Below are 27,292 nucleotides of genomic sequence, written 5' to 3'. Positions count from 1 at the left end.
TCATTTGTTTCTAGAAAGTCTTTGATTTCCCTTTTGATTTCTTCAGTAACCTGTTGGTTGTTTAGAAATATGTTGTTTAATCATGTGTTTGTGTTTCTTAGTTTTTTTTTTTGTAATTGATATCTAGTCTTATAGTGTTGTAGTTGAAGAAGATGCTAGATATGATTTCAATTTTCTTAAATTTACTGAGGTTTGATATATGACCAGAGATGTGGTGTATTCTGGAGAATGTTCCATGTGCACTTTAGAAGAAGGTGTATTCTTCTGCATTTGCATGGAGACTGTCCTGAAAAAATCAATGAGATCAATGTCATCTAATATATCATTTAGGACTTGTATTTCCTTATTAATTTTCTGTTTTGATGATCTGTCCATTGGTGTGAGTGAGGTGTTAAAGTCTCCTACTATTACTGTGTTACTGTGAATTTCTCCTTTTGTATCTGTTAATGTTTGTCTTATGTACTGAGGTGCTCCTATGTTGGGTGTATAGATATTTACAATTGTTATGTCTTCCTTGTGGATTGATCCCTTGATCATTATGTAGTGTCCTTCCTTATCTCTTGTCTTCCTTATCTTCTTTATTTTAAGGTCTATTTAGTCTGATATGAGGATTGCTACTCCAGCTTTCTTTTGCTTCCCATTTGCATGGAATATATTTTTCCATCCTCTCACTTTCTGTCTATATGTGTCTTGAGGTCTGAAGTGGGTTTCTTGTAGACAGCATAAATATGGGTCTTGTTTTTGTATCCATTCAGCCAGTCTGTGTCTTTTGGTTGGAGCATTTAATCTGTTTACATTTAAGGTAATTATTGATATATATGTTCCTATTGCCATTTTCTTAATTGTTTGGGGTTGATTTTGGCTTCCCTGGTGGCTCAGAGGTTAAAGCATCTGCCTGCAATGCAGGAGACCTGGGTTTGATCCCTGGGTTGGGAAGATCCCCTGGAGAAGGAAATGGCAACCCACTCCACTATTCTTGCCTTGAGAATCCCATGGATGGAGGAGCATGGTAGGCTACAGTCCACCAGGTCGCAAAGAGTCGGACACGACTGAGCAACTTCACTTTCACTTATTGCCATTTTCTTAATTGTTTGGGGTTGGTTTTGTAGATTTTTTTTTTCTTCTCTTGTATATTTTGACTGTGTAAGTCCCTTTAACATTTGTTGTAAAGCTGGTTTGGTGGTACTGAATTCTCTTAACTTTTGCTTGTCTGAGAAGCTTTTATTTCTCCATCAATTTTGAATGAGATCCTTGCCTGGTACAGTGATCTTGGTTGTAGATTTTTCCCTTTCAGTACTTTAAATATATCCTGCCACTCCCTTCTGGCCTGTAGAGTTTCTGCTGAAAGATGTTAAGCATATGGGGTTTCCCTGTATGTTACTTCTCCCTTGATTCTCCTAATATTCTGTTTTTGTGTTTAGTCTTTGGTAGTTTGATTAGTGTGTATCTTGGTGTGTTTCTCCTTGGGTTTATCCTGTACGGACTCTTTGTGCCTCTTGGACTTGACTGACTATTTCCCTTTCCATGCTGGGGAAATTTTCAACTATAATCTCTTCAAAAATTTTCTCCTACCCTTTCTTTTTCTCTTCTTCTTCTTCTGGGACCCCTATAATTCAACTGTTGGTGCATTTGATATTGTCCTGGAGGTCTCTGAGACTATCCCCAGTTCTTTTCCTTTTTTCTACTATATTCTGCTCTTCAGAAGTTATTTCCATCATTTTATCTTCCAGCTCACTGATTCATTCTTCTGCTTCAGATGTTCTGCTATTGATTTTTCCAGAGTATTTTTAATTTCAATAATTGTGTCATTTGTCTCTGTATGTTTATTCTTTAATTCTTCTTGGTCTTTGTTAATTGATTCTTACATTTTCTCCAATTTGTTTTCAAGGTTTTTGATCATCTTTAGTATCATTATTCTGAATTCTTTTTCAGGTAGTTTGCCTATTTCCTCTTCATTTATTTGGACTTCTGTGTTTCTAGTTTGTTCCTTCATTTGTGTAGCATTTCTCTGCCTTTTCATTATTATATTTTAACTTATTGTGTTTGAGGTCTCCTTTTCCCAGGATTCAAGATTGAATTCTTTCTTCCTTTTGGTTTCTGCCCTCCTAAGATTGGTCCAGTGGTTTTTGTAAGCTTCCTGTGGGGTGAGATTTGTGCTGAGTTTTTGTTTGTTTGTTTTTCCTCTGATGGGCAAGGCTGAGTGAGGTGATAATCCTGTCTGCTGATGTTTGGGTTTGTATTTTTGTTTTGTTTGTTCTTTAGATGAAGTGTCCTGCACAGGGTGCTACTGGGGGTTGTGTGATGCCTGGTCTTGTATTCAGTTGGATTCCTTTGTGTGATTTCTCACTATCTGACACTACTAGGGTTAGTTCTCTGGTAGTCTAGGGTCTTGGAATTAGTGCTCCCACTCCAAAGCCTCAGGGCTTAATCTCTGGTCAAGAATGAAGATTCTACAAGTGGTTTGTTATGGTATTAAGTGAGAGTAAAACAAATATCCAAAAATGAGAAGCCAAAGATGAACCCCAGACAAATGGCAGTTATAAAATCAGGGAAATAATAATTAAATAATGGAGTATACCCATATATATATATATACCTAGAAGCAAAGTCAAAACAGTCCAAGAAAAATAAAGTATAGTAGGTTGACCTGGAAAACAAAGGAAATAAAAAATTTTATTTACCAGTTAAGAACAAAACTAACTAAAGTGCAAACTGAAAAACAAAACTAAAGCAAGGTGTCAAATGGGGAATAAAGCAATGAAAACAAAACTAAGAAACATGTTGAAAGGAAAGGGAAGAAAGAAAGAATAGATATGCAAAGTTAAATAGAGGTAGATGAAGATTTATATATGTTAAAATTTAACTGCAAGGGGAAAAGAACAGTAGGAAAGGCAGACAAAGGAATAAATGTAGAAAAAATATAATATGTTTTTAAAAATTAAAATTATAAAAAAGAGAAAAGAAAAAACGGAAGAAGAAAGAAAAAAGGAAAGAAAAATGGAAAATTCCACAGAACTGCAAAAGCCCAACATAGAGCCAGAGGTTTATAAGAACAATAAAAAGTGTGACTGAATATACCCATATTCATATACACCCATAAGCAAAATCAAGCAGTCCTACAAAAGTAAAGTACAATAGATTGACTCAGTGAGCAAAGGAAACCAAAAATTACATCTACCAGAACAAACCTAAACAAAGCACAAACTGGAAAGCAAAACTAAGGAAGGTGCCAATTGGGGAATGAAAACAAACTAACAAATATGTTGAGAGGAAAGGAAAGAAAGAAAGAACAGATATGCAAAGTTAAACAGAGGTAGATAAAGAAGATTTATATACATTAAGGTTTAACTGCAAGGGGAAAAGAACAGTAGGAAAAGCAAACAAAGGAATAAGTGTAAAAAAATAATAGGTTTAAAAAATTAAAATTAAAGAAAGAGAGAAAAAAAAGGGAAACTCCACAGAACTGCAAAATCCCAACGTAGAAACAGAGGTTTATAACAACAATAAAAAATGTGACTGAGGGGAAAAATAAAAAGCTCAAAAGCTTAATTAGATTTCATAGTGCCAATAAAATTGACAGCTACAACAGAGGGGGGAAAAAGAAAAAAAAGAAAAAAAAAGAAAAAATACAAAGAATCTACAGAAAAGTCAAAGAATAACAAATGTTTTTCTTGAATCACTGCTGTCAGAGTCCTTTCCCTCACTGGGAGTCACAGTTCACCTCACCTCCCTAGGATGCCCTCCAACACTGTGCTGATCTCTGGGCCTGCTGTGGGGGCAGCTCAGATTCTAATCTGGCCCTACTCCTGTGTGTTCTTGCCTCCAGTGTCTACAGCTATCAGAACTAGTACGTTTTCTTTTGTGGGAACTTTCAATGACCTTTTATATATTTCACAGACTCAGAGTCTGGCTAGTTGATCTTGTGGATTTAATCTGCAGCTTGTACAGCTGGTAGGAAGGCTTTGTGTCTTCTTCGTTAGCCACTCTCCCCTTGGTTTCAATTGTGGTTTTATTTCCACCTCTGCATGTGGGTCGTCCACTGGGGTTTGCTCCTGAGGCTGCCCTAGAGGACTGGGTTTGCTCCTGTGAGGGCCAGGGGTGGATGTGGTGCAGCTGCTTGGGTCACAGGGTTTCTGGCAGCACCAGGTTCTCAGGGGAGTTGGCGGCTAGGGCAGCAGGAAATATAGTGCTCTAGAAGGGTATGGAAACCAGTATTGGCCAATATGCCCCAGTATTCTTGCCTGGAGACCCTCCGTCCCTGACAGAGAAGCCTGGCAGGCCAGTCTACAGGGTTGCAAAGAGTCAGACACTACCAAAGTGACCCTGTGCCCATAGATGCAAGACATGTTTTGCTTGTTGCAGCTCTGCCCCAGTGAGAGTTGAGTGTGAAGGTGGTGCAACTGCTTGGCTTGTGGGCACTCTGGCAGTGCCAAGTATGCAAGGACAGACTGCCTCTGCTGCAGGAGTTATGGTCCTCTCAGAGTCTTTTTTTCAGCCTCTTGTAGCTGGCAATCGAAGGCCTGTTTGGCTAGTCTTTCTCCATAGCTCTGCCTGTTCAGGCACTTTGAGGGCTCCCTTGCCTGGAGTCCTTCTCTGTTGTTCAGCACATCAGGCACATGGAGGGGCCTCCTGGCTGGGATCCTCCTCTGTAGATCAGCATGCCAGGCACTTAAAGGGGCACCTTAGGCGGGGTCCTACTCTGTAGATCTGCACATCAGTCACTTAAAGGAACATCCTGGGTGGAGTCCTGCTCTGTAGTTCAGTGCCTCAGGCGTTTTATGGGCCAGCCTCTCTATTGTTCAGGTGCTGGTGTGTGGGGAGAGAGAGGCTATGGTGATGGCTCCACCGCCTATGCGTGACTCAGCAGTATCGCCTTGCTTCCATGGCTGCCTGGCTTTCCTCCACAGGCATTTCCCACCATAACCTCCTTCCTCACATCCCCTCAATCCATCTTTCTGCAATCAACAGCAGCCTTTGCCCTGGGATTGCTCCACAGTCCCCAAACGCCAGCTCCCAACCACTGTGCCTTCCAGGGGACCTGTGTCCCTGTCCAGGGTATGTATGGCTGCAGCAAGGACTGTCTGGTCCTCATTCTATTTAGGCTGCTGCAGATCAGCTGTTTCACTCTCAGCCTTCAATGTTTCTCCTCTGACTCAGACAATCGCCTTGATGTGGGGATTGGGCCCCTGCTTCAGTTCCCCCACCCACTGAGGGCAGATCCAGTCCTACTAACACTCCTGCTTTTCCCCCTAGTTCCTTGTCCTGCTGAGTTTTGCGTGATTCTATATATTCTTTGCCTCTGGTCAGGTATTCCTGTCTGCTCTCAGCTGGTGTTCTGCATTCTGCATGAGCTTCTGTGTCTAAAGGTATATTCCTGATGTTCCATGGAGAGATGTACTCCACATCCACCTACTTCTCCACCATCTTGTTCTCTTGGATCCTCTGTTCTTTGAGTAGGATGGATGGTTCAATATCATAAAGATGTCAGTTCTCCCTAAGTCAGTTTTTAAATTTAATACAACCTTAATAAAAATTCTAATTTTTAAAGGAAATTAGATGAATGAATATGAAGTTTCATGTGGAAAAATAAATATACAAGAGTAGTCAAGAAAACACTAAAAAAGAAAATTGTCTGAGGGGTGGAGACTAGCCTTGTTGTTATTGTCTGGTCACTCAGTCATGTCTGACACTTTGCAGCCCCATGGACTGGAGACTAGCCTTATCAGATGTTAAAATATAATTTTATATTATTTTAATTAAATATTTAAATGTAATTAAAATATTATGATACCAATATATTAATGGACAAATGGGCAATTTATATAGAATAGAAAACCCAGAAATGGAGCCAAGAACTTACAGAAATTGAGTTTATGGTAAAGATGGCATCTTAAATCAATATGTAAAGAGGGCGTTTTATAAAAACTTTCTTATTTCTTGCAGTTTAACACAATTTGTGATGAAAAATAAAATTTACTATCTCAGCCATATTTAAATGTACAAGTTAGTGTTGTGAAACAGATCTTCAGAACTTTTTCATCTTGAAAAACTGAAACTCTATACGCATTAAACAATAGCTCCCTATTTCCCCCTCTGCTGAGCCCCTGGTAATCACCATTCTACTTCATGTTTTATGAGTTTGATGACTTTAGATATCTCATTTAAGTGCTATTGTATAGTATTTGTCTTTTTGTGACTGGCTTATTTCACCATGTTATAGCATGTGACAGAATTTCTCTCCTTTTTAAGGCTGAATAATATTCCATTATATGTTAAATTTTGTTTATCCCATTCTTCAGCTGATGGATGCTTAGGTTGTTTCTACCTTTTGGTTATTGTAAATAATGCTGCTATAAGATGGGTGTACATATATCTACTTGCATCCCTGCTTTCAAGACAATAACCTTTTAAGACAAGCCTTTAAGATAAGACCAAGCATTTTTGCTTCCTTTTACATGCTGAAGACATTAAACATTCAATTGGTCAAGCATACGAGAGAAAAGACTAATGTTAAACCCTTCAAAAAGTAAAGTGAAAAATTTTCCTTACAGTATTTTAATGTTCCATCATTTAGATACATCATTTGTAGTGTGATAATATGGAGAAGACTCTTGAGAGTCCCTTGGACTGCAAGGAGATCCAACCAGTCCATTCTGAAGGAGATCAGCCCTTGGTGTTCTTTGGAAAGAATGCTGCTAAAGCTGAAACTCCAGTACTTTGGCCACCTCATGTGAAGAGTTGACTCATTGGAAAAGACTTTGATGCTGGGAGGGATTGGGGGCAGGAGGAGAAGGGGACGACAGAGGATGAGATGTTTGGATGGCATCACTGACTTGATGGACGTGAATCTGAGTGAACTCTGGGAGTTGGTGATGGACAGGGAGGCCTGGCATGCTGCGATTCATGGGGTTGCAAAGAGTTGGACACAACTGAGCGACTGAACTGAACTGAACTGAAATATGGACAAAAATGATTATCCACTAAGGACATTCATCTTATTTGCTTACTTTAGCATAGTTTTGATAAATTTGACAAAAAATTTAAATAAACAGAAAATATAATACATAAAAGATATGAAGATAAGTATGTCTAAAAGTCTTGAAATCCATTTTAATTTGAGAAATATCAAGCAATCCATATGCTATTATCTTGGCTATAGGGTAAAGATACAATTATCTTAGAAGTCAACAGCTTAGGGTTTTCCTGTAGCCCTCTGCTGTATGAGGTTAGTGATAAGGGGTTAGGATCAAGAGAATGCAAGTTGGTCTTTCATTGTTGTACTCCGGATATACTCAAAATCTGTCATCCCTCAATTTCCAGTTCTTTGACTAATCAGGTTGTGCTAGGAACCCATCCCACAGAGATAACCCATCCCTTATCTCTGCATCTGAAATCTCTCTTTTTGACCCCACGTTTTTCTTCCTAATACTTTTCTATTTTTGCTCCTACCAAGGTACAATCACTGGTTTGATGGAATGGCTTTACTTCACCAGTTCAAGATGGAGAAGGGCACAGTGACATATAGGAGCAAGTTTCTACAGAGTGATGCATATAAGGCCAACAGTGATCGTGATCGAATTGTGATCTCAGAATTTGGTACACTGGCTCTCCCTGACCCATGCAAGAATGTTTTTGAACGTTTCATGTCAAAATTTGAAAAGCCTGGTAAGCACCCTTTATTATGCCCAGAATTTTCAGGTAATAGGGATGATTCTTTAAATTATTATGACATATGTCAATCTTTTTTTTTATAAGTATGGATCTTGATATTTATTTATTTTGATATGAGAGGATGTTTCAACTGCTTTCTCCCTTGATTGTGTGCTTTAAGATCTGCTATAGTAGTAAGTTGTGGTGTTTAAATAACTTTGGGGTTTGATTTCAGCAATTACTGACAACACCAATGTCAACTTTGTGCAGTACAAGGGTGATTACTACCTTAGTACGGAAACCAACTTTATGAATAAAGTGGACATTGAAACCCTGGAAAAAACAGAAAAGGTAAAATATAGGTTAAAATATAATAGACCCTAAAATTTCTCTCCATTCAAATACTTTTTAGAGTAGTTATTATCAGAAGGAAAAATTGTATTCTTAAACAAAATAAAAGTTACCCACTGATTCAGGTCATTATGTACCCTCTGTCTTCATTAGAATGGCCTGTGGTGTTGGTTGTCCTCAAATATAATTCTAGATTTCTTCCTTAGTCCAACTGTCTGAAGGCTAGGGCAAAGGAGACATAGCATAGTACAGATTTATTTTTGTCATTTCATTTTCTGCTTAGCTATAGGTAGAATTTGACTAGAGATTACCTAGATCCATACTGCCCTGGAGAAGGAAATGGCAACCCACTCCAGTATTCTTGCCTGGAAAGTTCCATGGACAGAGGAGCCTGGTGGGCTACAGTCCATGGGGTTGCAAAGAGTCAGACACGACTGAGCGACTAACATATACTGCCTTCATGTTATACATTAATTTAAAGCAAAATAAAATTTGGGGCCAGAATTTTAATCCTTATCCTTTTGAACTTTCTTGTGATCTGGATAATCATTTTTGTGCATTTCTTGGTGGTGGTGGTAGGAGGGATTTTGTTTGGTTTTCTTGTTTGTTCTTAGTTTCTTTTTCTTTAGTAGGAAAAATAATTTTGATTTCACAGAGGTGAGACATCAGGGCTTAAACTATAATTTTTATATCTTATTTTAAAAGTATTTGATACATCCCTACTGTCTATGCATCTAAATAGAGACCTAGCCATGTAATTTAAGTCTCTGAGTGGTCTTAAATTTTCAGGTTAACTGGAGAAAATTTATCGCTGTGAACGGAGCAACTGCACATCCTCATTATGATCCAGATGGAACAACATACAACATGGGGAACTCCTATGGGAAACATGGTAACATTGGGGTGGGAGTCTTTGAAAAAATAATTGGGAGTTAATTATCTTCCCAGAGTTCCATATGGCTAAGATGTTAACTTATATGAAACTCATTTAAAAATTTCAGAAAGAAATCTCTGAAATTGCATTTCTGAACTTAAAATATGTAATTTATTATTATGTTCTGTGGTCTTTTTGTGTATATACTTAGAAGCTGATTTTCTATTTGATCTTTTCATCATGACTCACATTTTTATGTTCCATTATGCTTTTTGGCTCACATGCATTGTAGGGATTTTCAGTATATATTTCTCAAACTTGAATTTTTAAGAGGTACCATACTATAAGACATTTAGAATGGTACAGCAAAGAGATAAAGAGAAGGTACACTGTAGGTTACATAGAGAGGAATTTATTTTTACCATGGGAGTAATACCCTACAAAGTAAGTTAAGGTTAAAGTTTGGTTGCATTTGCAGCTACTTACATCACATCCCCTTCCTGTTCATCTGTATACTTTCCTAGCTGTCTGTTAGTCTGTTTCAGAAGGTTCTAATGGCTAATAATGATAGCTAACATTTATAGAGTAACTAGTGTGTGCTGGTGTTAACCATTTTTTCCCTGATAGTTTCTCATTTAATCCTATAACAAATCTCTGAGAAAGGTACAATTATTTTTATTTTTTTAATTGAGGTATAGTTGATTGACAACGTTGTGTTAGTTTCCCATATTCTTTTCCATTATGGTTTACTGCAAGATATTGAATATAGTTCCCTGTGCTATACAGCAGGACCTTGTTGTTTAACTATTTTATATACAGTTTGTATTTGCTAATCCCATACTCCTAATTTACTCCCCACCCATTTCCCCTTTGGCAACCATAAGTTTGTTTTCAGTGTCTGAGTCTATTTCTGTTTTATAAATAAGTTCATTTGTATCATATTTTAGATTCCCATACAAATGATATCATATGATATTTGTCTTTCTCTGTCTTACTTCGCTTAGTTTGATCATCTCTAGGTCCACTGATGGCATTAAGAAAGGTATTATTACCCCCATTTTATAGATGAGGGCAGTGAACCTTGAGAAGATTTAAGATGCTTGCTTAAGCAAGCCTCAAGTGTCTAATACCAGGCTTGGCAGCAAGCCTGAATAACACAGAAAAAGCTTGCTATTAGTCATTTTGTTAGACCACCTTAATAATTATATATCACTGAGTACAGAGGATTCTCTCAGGGCATGCAAATTCATTATCATATACTCGAATATACATCTCCCTCTGTTTGGAAAGGAATGTGTAAGAACAAGTATTAGAAGTTTCTGACTGTCTATCTTAGCTGTCAATCTATCATTTATGACCTATGAATCCTTTGTATAGGTTAACTTTTGAATAGGTTAATGTAAGGAATTGGCTTTTTGGGTTGTTCATCTCTACCTCTCCATATTTACACATATAAGTATATGTGAACATGGAGACTTCAGGTTTGTTTTTTTACTGGCTCAAGAAGATATAGGGTACCCTGGAAACTTCATCATCCAGCCATCTCTGCTCTTTGTTACCTGACCTCAGGTAGGGATGTATTCTTCAAATCTGTTATAGGAAACATCAAACATGTTTTTAGGTAAAATCTTTAAGCAAGTGGGTAAACTGACTCAGCTCTTTTTTTTTTTTTTTGGTCCATTCAATTTTTTTGATCATTAAAAATTCATTTCTTAAAAAATTAACTCTAATAACCAAGTGAGGCTTCCCTGGTGGCTCAGACAGTAAAGAATCTGCCTGTACTGCAGGAGACCCAGGTTCAGTCCCTGGGTTGGGAAGATCCCCTGGAGAAGAGAATGGTTACCCATTCCATTCAACAGGTACAGATGTAAGAGTTGGACCATAAAGAAGGCTGAGTGCCAAAGAATTGATGCTTTCGAATTTTGGTACTGGAGAAGACTCTTGAGAGTCTTGGGCAGCAGGAGATCAAACCAGTCACTCCTAAAGGAAATAAATCCTATTCATTTGAATGACTGATGCTGAAGATGAAGCTCCAGAACTTTGGCCACCTGATGCAAAGAGCTGACTCATTGGAAAAGACCCTGATCCTGGGAAAGACTGAGGGCAGGAGGAGAAGGGGGAAACAGAGGGTGAAATGATTGGATGGCATTACCGACTCAACGGACATGAGTTTGTGCAAACTCCAGGAGATAGTGAAGGACAAGGAAGCCTGGTGTGCTGTAGTCCATGTAGCAAAGAGCTGGACACGGCTTAGTGACTGAACAACAGCAACAGCCCACTCCAGTGTTCTTACCTGAAGAATTTCATGGACAGAGAGGAGGCTGGTGGGCTATAGTCTGTGGAGTTGCAAAGAGTTATAGATAACTTTGTATATAGTCCATAATATAAGAAATACTGTTTAACCATTTTTATTTATTTTTCTAAAATAAATCCTCATTAGATCAGTGATTCTTAGCATTTAGAACACCCCAAAGCCATCTGGAATGCTTTCTAGCATTCAGTGGGCTTCATCTTCAGATATTCTGGTTCAGTATACTTGAAAAGGGGCTAAGAATCTGCATTGTAACCAACCCTTTACTCCTTATCTTGATGCATTTTAATAAGATCTCCAGGTGATTTTGGTGCAAATGGCCTATGAGTCTCTGAGAAACCTTGCACCAGTCATTATGAGTTGTACTTGGTATTTTGCCTCAATTTGATGTTTATGCAAAGTCCTGAGGTGTCTCCCAGAGTTAGACACAAAGTATTGAGCAAATCATTTCTCTGGGCATTCAGTCCTCTGCTGTGTGTTTCCTGGGTGTCTGTCTGCCTTGTACATACCTTCAAGACTTACAAGTTAGAACAGTTCATCAACTTGTAGTGTTCAAATTTAGTAAATTGAGTAATCGTCATTTAATCCAATTGCTGAGATAGGAAATTCTTCTCTTGATACTCTAATCTCAAGTAAAACTGGATTTACTTCTTTTTTCTTACTTGATTATTTGGTTCAGTGAGGAGTAGAACACAAATGTATGTGTAGCTGCAGAGAGCTCAACTAAACAATATGTGTTTGGGGGACATTTAGTGATTTTTTTTTTTTTTGGTAAATAAAGTGTTGCTAGTAATTTCTACCTTTACAAAATAAAAAGCTTTTAATTTTTTTCACTTTTCCAGATATTTTTAAAAAGCCCTTCTAAAAGTAACAGAAATCCTCTAAACATTTAATCTAGGTAGTTTTAAGTACTAATTTAAAATAATGCAATCTCTTAGACACTTATCGTAGATGGAGATGGAGATGGTAATATTGGAACTGTAGAGTTTATCTTTCATTTCTTTTATAACTCATCACTGTATAAAGCATGATGTTTTATTTATAATTGTTTCTCAAAACATACAGTATCCTAAGCTAGACCTCCACAGTAGTTGCTTACTCAGTGTTTTTACTAGGATGTCTAATAGAGGTTACAAATTCAATTTTTTAAAACCAAACTTTTGATCTTTCTCCCTAAATTTCTCTGCTTAAAATCTTCCCCATCTCAGTTTCGGGTAACTCTGTCATTCTACTTGCTTAAGATGATAACCTTGGGATCATGTTTTATTCCTCTCTCACATCCACATCTAATGGGTCAAAAAGTAATTTAAGCAATGCCTTCAAAATATATCAAAAATCCAGCTATGTCATATCACCTCCACTGCCCCCACTCTGGTTTGGGCCACCATTCTTTCTCACTTGAATCATTGTAATAGCTTCTTAACCAGTCTCCTTGCTTCTCCCTTTACCTGACTTCAGTTTATTCTCAGTATATCAGCCAGTTATCCCTTTAACCTACCCCACCTCATCTAGAATTTTCTCTCTGCTTCCTATGGGAAGGGCAACACTGCCCTCACTGCAGTTATTTGAATACTCCAAACTTATTCTTGGCTGAGAATCTTTGCATTTGCTCTTCTCACCTCATAGCTCTTGGTAAAGAATCCGCCTGCAATGCAGGAGACCCCAGTTGGATTCCTGGATCAGGAAGATCCCCTGGAGAAGGGATAGGCTACCCACTCCAGTATTTTTGGGCTTCCCTTGTGGCTCAGCTGGTAAAGAATCCGCCTGCAATGCAGGAGACCTGGGTTTGATCCCTGGGTTAGGAAGATCCCCTGGAGAAGGGAAAGGCTACCCACTCCACTGTTCTGGCCTGGAGAATTCCATGGACTGTATAGACCATGGGATCGCAAAGAGTTGGGCACAACTGAGCTACTTTCACTTTCATCACCTGAAATGCATTTCTTCCAGATATCCTCAAGGCTCTCTTCCTCACTCCCTTCAGGTCTTGACTCAAATGCCACCTTCTTAGTGAAGCCTTCCCAGACCACCATAATTTAAGTTGCAAATAGTAGCAGCCCACATCCTTATACACTCACTTCAAATTCCCATTCCCTTGTTTACTCCTCATTATAGTTCTCATCTGATGCATTATATTTTTACTTATTGTTTGATTTTTTTAAAATTTGAGTTTTATAAAAGAAGAGCCTTTTGTCTATTTTGTACACTACTTTGCTGTACACAAGTGTCTAGAATATGCTACTTAGGAGAGCACTCTTAGAAGAGTGCCTGGAATATAGTTGACACTCAGTCAGGGCTTCCCAGGTGGTGCTGGCAGTAAAGAACCCTCCTGCCAATGCAGGAGACTGAAGAGATGCAGATTGGATCCCTGGGTCAGGAAGATCCCCTAGAGAAGGAAATGGCAACCCATCCCAGTATTCTTGCCTAGAAAATCCCATGGACAGAGTAACCTGGTGGGCTATGGTTCATAGGGTTGCAAAGAGTCAGACATGACTGAAGTGACTTATCTCTCAAGGAGCTGCTGATAAATGAGTAGGGAATCGGATGGTTATCCTGTTTCAAAAGAGGTGAAGAGATTGTGAAATTCTATAAGTTACAGGTTCTTCAGGACCTACGCTGGCACTTCTAACACCAGAAAGATAATTCAATATGATCTCAGTATTTGTTCATTCACTGAGTTATTTAACAAACATATGTTCTTAGTCAATCCAACAATAGTTTTTTATGGTTTACCTACAGGTTGGTGTTTGGTGCTGAGGATGCAAAGATGTGTCAGACATAGTTCCTGCTCCAGAAGAGCCTAGTCTACTAGGAAACAGATAAATACACAGAAAATTATAGTAAATGAGATAAGTACTATGACAGTGTAGAATATAATCAGAGCATAAAGGAGGGGCAACAAATATCTTTGGATGGGAAAGTCTGCTTAAGGAGTGCGTACCTGAGTTGATTATTGAGGAAGTAATAATAGTTAGATGAATAATTGCATGAGTGAATGTTGATAAGATGGGAGGAGAGGGGACCCAAAGTGACCCCAAGCGTCTAGAAGACTGAAAGGAAGAAGTTGGACATAAGTACAAATGGACACTGTAGTTTTTGGAACTGGGGAGTGGGGAGATGGACAAATAGAATTTGAAAATATTCCTGGCTGCTATCCTATCTTTTTCTGTGAAGCTGGGATTGAGTTCATCATCAGAGAGCTAGAAGGGAACCATTTGTGAATATTAAAATACAATAGCTGTTGGTTGGTTACTTTGTGTATGATGTTTCAAAACCTTAGCTAATACTGTTTATAAAGTTAATATATTTTTTATATCCATGTCTTTGAAATAACCCCTTATGAAATATATGTGTCATACATATTGCATAAATATTTTAATTGCTTTTGCCTAATCTACAAATACAAGGGCTATCTTTTATTCTTCAAATGTATGTAAAACAGTTAAGATAGGACTTTCCATTTTCCAGGTTCCTGCTATAATGTTATTCGGGTTCCTCCAGAAAAATCTGACCTTGGGGAGACAATCCATGGAGCCCAGGTGATATGTTCTATTGTTTCTGAGGAGGGGATGAGACCTTCTTACTACCACAGCTTTGGTGAGCTCATAAATAAGGCAAAATTTAACGGGACCTGCCTTAGTGTCACTGTTGCAGGGGAACTAGTTTTGGAAAATAGTGTGTTAATATAGTTTATCAGAGTATGGTGATAAGAGACCAAGGTTGTGTTTTGATGTGAATTAAGTTCAGTCTGTTTAGTCATGTATCGCTTACCCTAGCCAACTGACTGATGGAAGAGATATTTTAATACAAGCAGTTATGAAAAAGTTGTTAACAAGTTTTTCATTAATTGACTGCTCTAGGAAACAGCTGTCAGTTTAGGAAGTTATCAGTTCCTTCCCAGCACACTGAGTCAGGGAGAAATAGGCTGAGATTTAGTCACCCAACTATAATTCCACTTAAGTTCTCTATGAAGAACAGCCTCTCCCTCCAGCCCCCTGCTCCAGGATGAAACAATGAATAACCCCTAGTCATAGAAATTATCTCTTTGGTTTGTTTTGTATTGTGTTGTTTGTCATTGAATAAATACAAAGGAAAAATATACCTTTGTGCGTGTTTCCACAATAGAAGCTATGGGCTTTGGGTGATTATGATGTGTCAATGTAGATGCATCAGCTATAATAAATGGACCACTCTGGTGGAGGAAATTGATAAAGTGGGAGCTTAGAGTGTATGGGGATGGCAGTATATGGGAATTCTCTGTACTTTCCCCTTGGTTTTGTTTTGAGCCTAAAATTACTCCAAAAAATAAAATCTTAATTTAAAAAAAAGAATTAACCATAAAAAATGGACAGAATTCAGTATTTTAGGTGATTTTAAAGACCACAAATAATAATCATGTTAATATTTTTGGGGAGGGAAATTCATATTCCACATAGATTGCTTCAGCTTTTTTACAGAATGTTTATTTTTTGCATTGTAAACTATTATAGCCAATCTGCTCCTGGATCCTTACCTCCAGTGTAAATAGCAAAAGGATTAAGGAATGAAGCTCTAGATCATAAATGACAATTTAATATAATGCTTCCTAAACCAAAACAATTTGAAAAGGAAGAAAAAAAAAGATTAAAATATGCAAGTTGAGGGCATTCAACCCAAGCTATTCTAAGAAGTTCCTGTTTCCCCCCCCGCCCCACCCCGGGACCTATGACTTTATTTCTTTTTTTTTCTTCTTTTTAAAAAATTTATTTATTTTAATTGGAGGTTAATTACTTTACAATATTGTATTGGTTTTGTCATACATCAACATGAATCTGCGGTATATGGGAATTCTCTGTACTTTCCCCTTGGTTTTGGTTTGAGCCTAAAATTGCTCCAAAAAATAAAATCTTAATTAAAAAAAAAAGAATTTAACCATAAAAAATGGACACGGGTATACACGTGTTCCCCATCCTGAACCCCCCTCCCACCTCCCTCCCCGTACCATCCCTCTGGGTCATCCCAGTGCACCAGCCCTAAGCATCCTGTATCATACATCGAACCTGGACTGGCGATTCGTTTCATATATGATACTATACATGTTTCAATGCCATTCTCCCAAATCAACCCCTCTCCCTCTCCCAGAGTCCAAAAGACTGTTCTATACATCTGTGTCTCTTTTGCTATCTCACATACAGGGTTATCGTTACCATCTTTCTAAATTCCATATATATGCGTTAGTATACTGTATTGGTGTTTTTCTTTTTGGCTTACTTCACTCTATATAATAGGCTCTAGTTTCATCCACCTCATTAAAACTGATTCAAATGTATTCTTTTTAATGGCTGAGTAATACTCCATTGTGTATAAAAGTTCCTGTTTTTATGTAGGAACAGAAAATATATATAGCAAAGCTGAGAAATGATGAAGAATTATTTCTGACTGGCATTTGTTTAGGTCAGCAGTAATATGTCCAACTATTCTGACAAGTCCCCATAACTGTTGCATTTCAGACATCTCTATTTTGCCAAATAACATTTTATTATTTACTTGAACCATTTTAGGAATGACAAGGAACTACATCATCTTCATTGAACAGCCTCTAAAGATGAATTTGTGGAGAATCATCTCTTCTAAAATTCGAGGAAAGCCCTTTTCAGATGGAATAAGCTGGGAACCCCAGTATAATACACGGTTTCATGTGGTGGATAAGCATACTGGTCAGGTAGAGAATTTTGACTGTGAATGATTAGACGTGAAGGCAAATTTCCATATCACTGATTTTTGCCTTGTTGGGTATTTTTTACATAAGCCACTTTTAATTAAAGGATATTGTCTTCTTCCATAAGGAGGGCTAGCTATTTATTTTTAATTAATACAGTGAATTTTGCATATCAGAAAATTATAGGAAATGGTTTTATCCTTTAAATTATCTGATTCAATTACAAAATGAATTGACAATAAAAATGACATCTAGGAAATCCTCTTAGCATGTTAGCATGGATTTTTCTGTATAATAATATTTGCCAAAGAGAATACTGTTCATGCAGAGGTCTTCTGTAACTTTTGCAATTATATTTTTATTAGTTGCTTTTATGACATTTTGATATACAAGTATGATAATAGCACCAAAGTCCAAAGTGTATTGGTTAAATATCTTTCTATAGATGCCTGATAAATAGCATTATTATATTCGTCTACTTTTTAACCCCTTAAAGAAATAGTATCCCAAATTTACTGTAGTCCCTCATATAATTTCATTACCAAAAAAATCCCATTTTAGTAATGAGAGCATTTTCCAGAGGATTCAGTTCAGTTCAGTTCAGTCGCTCAGTCGTGTCCGACTCTTTGCAACCCCGTGAATGGCAGCACGCCAGGCCGCCCTGTCCATCACCATCTCCCGGAGTTCACTCAGACTCACGTCCATCGAATCCGTGATGCCATCCAGCCATCTCATCCTGGGTCGTCCCCTTCTCCTCCTGCCCCCAATCCGTCCCAGCATCAGAGTCTTTGATTAGTCACTAAATTTATCATAAACTTTTTAATAGAAGTATTTTCTATTTAACCATGTACTAAAGAGTTTAGGATTTATTTTTTCTTCAAAATATTGGGCCATATTTCATGAGAACTTTGAAGTTAGTTAAATCAGTTGATTGGTCTATATCAAATAGCCTCAGTTTATTCATTAATATGAGATGAGATGATTTTAAATCAAAACATATTTGCTTCTACATTCCAAATTCTGGTTTTTATACCTACCAGGCCTATTACTTAAAGGGAGAGAAATCTTAATTTGAACTTTGTGGATTTGTACCCTAAAGGAAATAAAATATCTCTTTCTCATTGTCTGTGTTCCTGCAGCTTCTTCCAGGGATGTACGTCAGTAAACCTTTTATTACTTTTCACCAAATCAATGCCTTTGAGGACCAGGGCTGTGTTGTCATTGATTTGTGCTGTCAGGATGATGGAAGAATTTTAGAAGTCTACCAACTACAGAATCTTAGGAAAACTGGGAAAGAGCTTGATCAGGTAGAATTCTCTGATTTTCAAGAGTGGTCAAAAGAATTTTGATCTAGCCAAGTTCTGGCTTTGGGCTTGAAATTCGCAGTTTCTCTTGCCTCTTTGGCAAGTAAAGAGGGAGAATGGTTTTAAATCATTGAAGACACAAGTTTGTTATTTATTTATTTAATACTTCAAAATAATTTGAAATATGTACTTAATGCTTAATAAATAAAAATTATATTAAAGAAAGCCAAGAAATATGTTTTGAAACACTTGTGATTAGTTCCTTATTATACTTGAGCACTAAACATACTTAACATTTCTTAGAAGGGATAGTAAAATGGTAAGCAAAGCAAAACTATAATATTAATCCTTCGATAAAAGAAAATGTCTTAGTTCCTCAGCTTGAAGGGATTCATTTTTTCCTGATAATCAATCTAAGGCAGAATTTTTCCTTGGATTATGTAATGAAAATTGTTTTCTGCTATAGTTTTATTTTTTAATTTTTAAAAAACATTACTTTTAAGGTTTACTTACATTTACTTAGCTTACTTATGTTATTATACCTGTATGGTAGGTCTTGATATCTTGATATATACAGTATAAGGCCTTTAGCTCCTTTCTATTTAAAGATTGCCTCAGTTTTTGTTGGCCTTTTGCATTTCCATAAGTTTTAGAATCAACTTATTAGTTTTTGTAAAAGCAAACAAGCAAACAAACCAAAAAAAACCATAGTTGGGATCATATTGTATGATCTGTATAGATTAATTTGGACATAACTGACATCTTTACAATAATGAGAAATATTGAGTCTTCCAACTCATGAACAGGGAATATCTCTCCATTTATTTTAATCTTTTAAAATATCTTTTTAAAAGTTACCTTTACATTAACACAATTTATTCTTTTTATTTATTTGGCTGTGCTGGATCTTCTGGGCTTTCTCTAATTACAGTGAGCAGGGGCTCCTCTTCATTGTGGGGCACTGGCTTCTCATCGCAGTGGCTTCTCGTTGCAGGGCGTGGGTTCTGGGGCTCATGGGCTCAGTAATTATGGCTCACAGGCCCTAGAGAGCACAGGCTTTAGTAGCTGTGGTGCACAGGCTCAGAAGTTGTGGTGCCCTGACTTTAGTTGCTCCTCAGCATGTGGAATCTTCCTGAATCAGGGATTGAAACTGTATCCCTTGCAGTGACAGGCAGATTCTTGCCCATTGTACCACCAAGAAAGTCCTGAATCTTTTAAAATTTCTTGAAGTAATGTTTATAGTTTTCAGTGTGAGGAGATTATATATCTTTAGTTAAAGTTATCATTAGGCAGTTAGAATGTTTTGAAACTGTTGTAAATGTTATCTTTAAAACTTTCATTTTGTTTTTGATGATATGTAGAAATGAAGTTGATTTTGTATATTGATCTCATATTTAGAGATTTAGATAGCCAAATTCACTTATTTTGATCTGTAAATTACTTTGGATTTTCTACGTATACACTCATATTATCTGAAAATGATGACAGTTTTACTTCTTTCTTTCCAATTCTTATGCATCTTATTTTATTCTTCTTTTCTTACTGTACTAGCTAAGACTTCAACTTGAAAAGAAGTGCTGATAGCAGTAATTATTTTCCCACCTCATTTGGAAAATGTTTAATAAATCACCACTAAGTATGAAATTGCTGCAGGTATTTTTATAGATACCTTTATCAGATTGTCTTAATGGCACCTTTCAATAAACAGACGTGGTCCAGTATATCAGTATTTTCCTTTATGAGTAATACATTGTGAATCCTGTTTTGGACATCTTCCTATGACAAAGTCATAGAAATATTTTATGTTATCTTCTAGAAGAATTTTTAATTCTAAAAATTAAATATCTATATATATTTATATTCTCTTTCTGGACTTCATTTTTTAGCATATCATAGTTAGCCATTTGTTCCACTTTATTTCTCTCTCTCTCTCCTTTCCACCTGAACTTTCTTTTGGTTGAAAGGCGTGATAAGCTGTTACCAGCCTGGGCTCAGTGGCAAAATCAGGTTCTTTTAAATATATCTATCCTTTTAAAAATCTTTTCCCATTTAGGTTATTAAACAATATTGAGCAGAGTTCCCTATGCTATTTAGTAGGTCCTTGTTGGTTATCTGTTTTAAATATGGTAGTCTGTATATGTCAATCTCAAACTCCCAGTTTATCCCCTCTACCATCTTTCTCCTTGGTAAACCATGAATGCTAATTGCTTCAGTCATGTCTGACTCTGCAAACCCATGGACTATAGACCGCCAGGCTCCTCTGTCCATGAATACTGGAGTAGGTTGCCATGCCCTCCTCCAGAGGATCTTCTGGACCGAGGGATCAAACCTGCATCTCTTATGTCTCCTGCATTGACTGGCAGGTTCTTTACCACTAGCGCCACTTGGCAAGCCCCTTGTAAACCATAAGTTTGTTTTCTATGTCTGTGAGTCTGTTTTTGTTTTGTAAATAAGTTCATTTGTATCATATTTTTTAGATTCCACATATAATATTATCTTGTGATACTTGCTTTATCTGATTTATTTCACTTAGTATGATAATCTCTATCCATGTTGCTACAAATGGTATTATTTCATTCTTTTTAATGGCTGAGTAATATTCCATTGCATTATGTTACACATCTTCTTTATCCATTCTTCTGTTGATGGACATTTAGTTTGCTTCAATGTCTTAGCTGGGGCTTCTCTGGTGGCTCAGATGGTAAAGAATCTGCCTGCAGTGCAGGAGACCCAGGTTTAATCTCTGGGTCGGGAATATCCCCTGGAGAAGGGAATGGCTACCCACTCCAGTATTCTTGCCTGGAGAATTCCTTTACAGAGGAGCCTGGCAGGCTACAGTCCATAGGGTTGCAAAGAGTCAGACACAACTGAGTGACTAATGCTTTCACACTTCATGTCTTGGCTTTAATTTGTATTGTAAACAGTGCTGTAATGAACATTGGAATGCATGTATCCTTTTGGACTGACTGTCTTTTTTTTTTTTTTTCTTCTTCTGGATATATTCCCAGGGATTGCAAGATCATATGGTAGCTCTATTTTTGTTTTTTTAAGGAGCTTCTATACCATTCTCCATAGTGGCTATACCAATTTACATTCCCACCAGTGTAGGAGGGCTCCCTTTTCTCCACACCTTGTCCAGAATTTCTTGTTTATAGTCTTTTTGATGATGGCCATTTAGAGTGGTGTGAGGTAATATCTCATTGTAGTTTTAATTTGCATTTCTCTAATAATTAGTGATGTTGAGCATTGTTTCATGTGTCTCTTGGCTATCTGTATATCTTCTTTCTTTTTTCATTTTTTAAGTTATGAAAGTATGACAACACATTTACAAGAGACTTGGAAAATACAGAACAAGTTACAATATACTCCCACTATATATTACAATTATCTTTTTAAGTAGATAAATTAAGATTTTTAGTTGGAGTTTCAATATCAAACTCTCAAAAATTAATAGAATGACTAGAGAGAAAAGTGGGATGATATAGTAGACCTGAAAAGCAGTATGAACCAATTCAACATAATTAAGATTTTTGCACAACAGTAGGCAACAGATTCAGTTCAATTCTATTCTATTCAAGTACCCATAGACCATAAACCAGGAGACACTGGAACATATCCAGGGACATAAAACAAGGTGCAAGAATTTTGTTGTCTAAAGTTACTGAAATCATACAGAATCTGTTCTCTTATCACTGTTATACTGGAAATAAATATCAAAAGCTATTTGAAGATAACCCACATATTTTCAAGTGCAGTGTGACATTTCCCAAGAGAGAACTTTTACTTAGTCATTGAAAGCCTCAATAAAATTAAAAGACTGAAAAAACACAGAGGGTGATTGCAGAGAAGAAAGTATTTAAATGAGAAATTAATATCAAAATGAGAAATCAATATCAAAGATACTTTTAAAATGCCATGTATTTGGAAATTAAATGTATACTTTTAAATGATGAGTGTATCTAAGAAGTCATAACAAGGAAAATTAGAAAATATTTGTAACAGCATAAAAATGAAAAGAGAATTTATCAGAATTTGTTGCTTGCAGCTGAAGCTGCTCAATGCAATTAAATACAGTGTGGAGTCTTGAGTAAGGTATAAAAACAAACAATGGACACTAGCATAAAATTTTGTGAAATTTGAACAAAATTTATACTTTAGTTATTAACTGTTGTTGTTGTTCAATTGCTAAGTTGTGTCCAACTCTTTGTGATTCCGTGGGCTGCAGCATGCCAGGCTTCCCTTTTCCTTCACTATCTCCTGGAGTTTGCTCAAATCCATGTTGACTGAGTCGGTGTTGCTATCTAACCATCTCATCCCCTGCTTCCCTCTCCTCCTTTTGCTCTCAGTATTTCCCAGTATCAAGGTATTTTCCAATGAGTTGGCTTTTCTCATCAGGTGGTCAAAGCATTGGAGCTCAGCTTCAGCATCAGTCCTTCCAATGAATATTTAGGGTTGATTTCCTTTAGGATTGACTGGTTTGATCTCCTTGCAGTCCAAAGGACTCTCAAGAGTCTTCTCCAGTATCACAATTCAAAAACATCAGTTCTGTGCTCAGCCTTCTTTATGGTCCACCTCTCATATTTACATGACTACTGGAAAAACCATAGCTTTAACTATATGGACCTTTGTCAGCAAAGTGATACCTTTGCTTTTTAATACACTGTCTAGATTTGTCATAGCTTTCCTTCCAAGGAGCAAGCTTTTTTAAATTTCAGACTACAATCACCATCAGCAATGATTTTGGATCCCAAGAAAATAAAAGCTGTCACTGTTTGCACTTTCCCCCCTTTTATGTGCCTTGAAGTAATGCAATGATCTTAGTTCTTTGAATGTTGAGTCCTAAGCCAGCTTTTTCACTCTCCTCTTTCAACCTCATCAAGAAGCTCTTTAGTTCCTCTTCACTTTCTGCTGTTAGAGTGGTATCATCTGCATAACTGAGGTTGTTGATATTTCTCCTGGCAATCTTGATTCCAGCTTTTAATTCATTCAGTCTGGTATTTCTCATGATGTGCTCTGAATAGAAGTTAAGTGAACAAGGTGACAGTATACATCCCTGACATACTCCTTTCCCAATTTTGAACCAGTCCCTTGTCCCATGTCCAATTTTAGCTGTTACTTCTTGACCCACATACATATTTCTCAGGAGACAGGCAAGGTGATCTGGTATTCGCAACTCTTAAGAATTTTCCACAGTTTGTTGTGATCCATACAGTCAAAGGCTTCTGCATAGCTGATGAAGCAGAAGTAGATGTTTTCTGGAATTCCATTGCTTTCTTTATGATCCAACAAACATTGGCAATTTGCTGTCTATCATATGTTAATCTCCTGTTTTTTTTCTTTACAACATAGTATTTCTTATTTTCTCAGAATTGCATTTGAAGTTTAAACCTCATTCAAAAATTTTAAATTCACTAAGATAATAAGTTTTCTAGACTTTTAGCAGTAATACCAGATGCCAAAATGAATGGAACTATATCAAAGTATTGAACAAATATAAATGATAAATCTATCATTTACAGGTGGAATCAAGATGTCATAAATTTTTTAGCTAGACCAAAATTCATGTTTTCTAATATATATATTATCTTATACATATATATGTCTGCATATATATATACAAACCTTTATAAATATATGTGTGTATATATATGTATACAAAAGCTTTTATACTACACTAGATAAAGGTTTGAAAAAGAACAACAAAAGGAGAGAGATGGAGAAGTAGGAAAACAAACTAAATGAAATGGGAGCACTGAATGTGAAATAGAAAAATGAAACAAACTAGATAAATGTAAAAGATCATCATATAGTCCAGTTGTTTTTAAACATGGCTGCTCATTAGAATCATATCTGGAGCTTTGGAGAGAGAAACAACACTTGGGTATTTGTATTTTTCAAAAACTTCCAAGATTTTGCATCTGGATTTAAAAAGTGATTACAAGTTTTTCTATTAAATGGTAGTTTCAGTATTACGGAATCCTATTATTTTCTGTTGACCAATTATGATACAATGGTATTAAATGAATAATAGTTACATAATGGAAAAGATGTTATCAGTTTTCACAAACAATAGCCAGACCAAAAAAATAAAAGATAATTACAAGCCATAATGGAAATATGATTAACCAAACAATATAAACCTGCTAGAACTAACACCCCCAAAAGATGTCCTTTTCATAATAGGGGACTGGAATGCAAAAGTAGGAAGTCAAGAAACACCTGGAGTAACAGCAAATTTGGCCTTGGAGTACAGAATGAAGCAGAGCAAAGGCTAATAGAGTTCTGCCAAGAGAATGCACTGGTCACAGCAAACACCCTCTTCCAGCAACACAGGAGAAGACTCTACACATGGACATCACCAGATGGTCAACACTGAAATCAGATTAATTATATCCTTTGTAGCCAAAGATGGAGAAGCTCTATACAGTCAGCAAAAACAAGACAAGGAGCTGACTGTGGCTCAGATCATGAACTCCTTATTGCCAAATTCAGACTTAAATTGAAGAAAGTAGGGAAAACCACTACACCATTCAGGTATGACTTAAATCAAATCCCTTATGACTATAAAGTGAAAGTGAAAAATATATTTAAGGGACTAGATCTGATAGAGTGCCGGATGAACTATGGACTGAGGTTCGTGACATTGTACAGGAAACAGGGAGCAAGACCATCGTCAAGAAAAAGAAATGCAAACCAGCAAAATAGCTGTCTGAGGAGGCCTTACAAATAGCTGAGAAAAGAAGAGAAGTGAAAGGCAAAAGAGAAAAGGAAAGATATACCCGTCTGAATGCAGAGTTCCAAATAACAGCAAGAATAAGAAAGCCTTGCTAAGTGATCAATGCAAAGAAATAGAAGAAAACAATAGAATGGGAAAGACTAGAGATCTCTTCAAGAAAATTAGAGATATCAAAGGAACATTTCATGCAAAGATGGGCTTAATAAAGGACAGAAATGGTATGGACCTAACAGAAGCAGAAGATATTAAGAGGTGGTAAGAGTACACAGAAGAACTGTACAAAAAAGACCTTCACGACCCAGATAATCATGAAGGTGTGATCACTCACACTCACCTAGAGCTGGGCATCCTGGAATGTGAAGTCAGGTGGGCCTTAGGAAGCATCACTACGAACAAAGCTAGTGGAGGCGATGGAAGTCCAGGTGAGCTACTTGAAATCCTAAAAGATGATGCTGTGAAAGTGCTGCACTCAATATGCCAGCAAATTTGGAAAACTCAGCAGTGGCCACAGGACTGGAAAAGGTCAGTTTTCATTCCAATCCCAAAGAAAGGGAATGCCAAAGATGCTCAAACTACTGCACAATTGCACTCATCTCACACACTAGTAAAGTAATGCTCAAAATTCTCCAAGCCAGGCTTCAGCAATATGTGAACCATGACATTCCAGATATTCAGGCTGGTTTTAGAAAAGGCAGAGGAACCAGAGATCAAATTGCCAACATCTGCTGGATCATGGAAAAAGCAAGAGAGTTCCAGAAAAACATCTATTTCTGCTCTATTGACTATGCCAAAGCCTTTGACTGTGTGGATCACAATAAACTAGAAAATTCTGAAAGAGATGGGCATACCAGACCACCTGACCTGCCTCTTGAGAAACCTGTATGCAGGTCAAGAAGCAACAGTTAGAACTGGACATGGAACAATAAACTGGTTCCAAATAGGAAAAGGAGTACGTCAAGGCTGTATATTGTCACCCTGCTTATTTAACTTCTATGCAGAGTACATCATGAGAAACGCTGGGCTGGAGAAGCACAAGCTGGAATCAAGATTGCCAGGAGAAATATCAATAACCTCAGATATGCAGATGACACCACCCTTGTGGCAGAAAGTGAAGAAGAATTAAACAGCCTCTTGATGAAAGTGAAAAAGGGAGTGAAAAAGTTGGCTTAAAGCTCAACAACATTCAGAGAACGAAGATCATGGCATCTGGTCTCATCACTTCATGAGAAATAGATGGGAAAACAGTGGAAACTGTCACATTTTATTTTCCTGGGCTCCAAAATCACTGCAGATGGTGATTGCAGCCATGAAATTAAAAGACGCTTGCTCCTTGGAAGGAAAGTTATGACCAATTAGACAGCATATTAAAATCAGAGACATTACTTTGCCAACAAAGGTCCGTCTAGTCAAGGCTATGGTTTTTCCAGTAGTGAAAACCCAGTAGTATGGTTTTTCCAGATGTGAGAGTTGGACTACAAAGAAAGCTGAGTGCTGAAGAATGATGCTTTTGAACTGTGGTGTTGGAGAAGACTCTTGAGAGTCCCTTGGACTACAAGGAGATCCAACCAGTCCATCCTAAGGAGATTAGTCCTGGTGTTCATTGGAAGGACTGATGTTGAAGCTGAAACTCCAATACTTTGGCCACCTGATGCAAAGAGCTGACTCATTTGAAAAGACCGTGATGCTGGGAAAGATTGAGGGCAGGAGGAGAAGGGGATGACCGAGGATGAAATGATTGGATGGCATCACCGACACAATGGACATGGGTTTGAGTGGACTCTGGGAATTGGTGATGGACAGGGAGGCCTGGCGTGCTGTGGTTCATGCGGTCACAAAGAGTCGGACACGACTGAGTAACTGAACTGATCTGAACTGAACAATATACAATAATTACATAGAATTTGAGCTGTTAACTAGAGTGATGTGGTCAGTAGAAGTGCATACATGCACACATTTTCATCTGCCCAGCCAGTTGGTGCCTGTAATCTATTTACATTTAAGGTAATTATTGATATATATGCTCCTATTACCAGTTTCTTAATTGTTTTGAATTTATTTTTTGTAGGTCTTTTCCTTCTCTTATGTTTCCTGCCAAGAGAAGTTCCTATAGCATTTGTTGTAAAGTTGGTTTGGTGGTGCTGAATTCTCTTAACTTTTGCTTGTCTGGAAACTTTTCATTTCTACATCAAATCTGAATGAGAGTCTTGTTGGGTAGAGCACTCTTGGTTTTAGGTTCTTCACTTTCATCACTCTAGATATACCATGCCATCTCCTCTGGCTTGTAGAATTTCTTTCTACAAGCCAGATTTGAGAAATCAGTTGATAACCTGATGGGAGTGTATGTTATTTGTCGTTCTTCCTTTGTTGCCTT

At 37.2% G+C, this 27,292-nt stretch overlaps 1 protein-coding gene across 2 annotated transcripts in view; it reads left to right on the top strand.

Moving 5' to 3' along the window:
- Positions 1–27,292, top strand: part of BCO2 (beta-carotene oxygenase 2) — a 67,531-nt gene that overhangs the window by 30,320 nt on the left and 9,919 nt on the right. For both annotated transcript variants that reach the window (XM_005689454.3, XM_018059783.1), the window contains exons 3-8: positions 7,454–7,665; positions 7,886–8,001; positions 8,791–8,893; positions 14,652–14,780; positions 16,724–16,884; positions 18,021–18,188. In XM_005689454.3, coding sequence (XP_005689511.2) covers positions 7,454–7,665; positions 7,886–8,001; positions 8,791–8,893; positions 14,652–14,780; positions 16,724–16,884; positions 18,021–18,188 — 889 coding nt within the window. The remainder of the gene's footprint in view (positions 1–7,453; positions 7,666–7,885; positions 8,002–8,790; positions 8,894–14,651; positions 14,781–16,723; positions 16,885–18,020; positions 18,189–27,292) is intronic.

The sequence above is a fragment of the Capra hircus genome, chromosome 15, assembly GCF_001704415.2.
Source record: "Capra hircus breed San Clemente chromosome 15, ASM170441v1, whole genome shotgun sequence".
In the NCBI taxonomy this organism is placed as follows: Eukaryota; Metazoa; Chordata; class Mammalia; order Artiodactyla; family Bovidae; genus Capra; species Capra hircus.
This window is presented reverse-complemented; position numbering and strand designations above follow the sequence as displayed.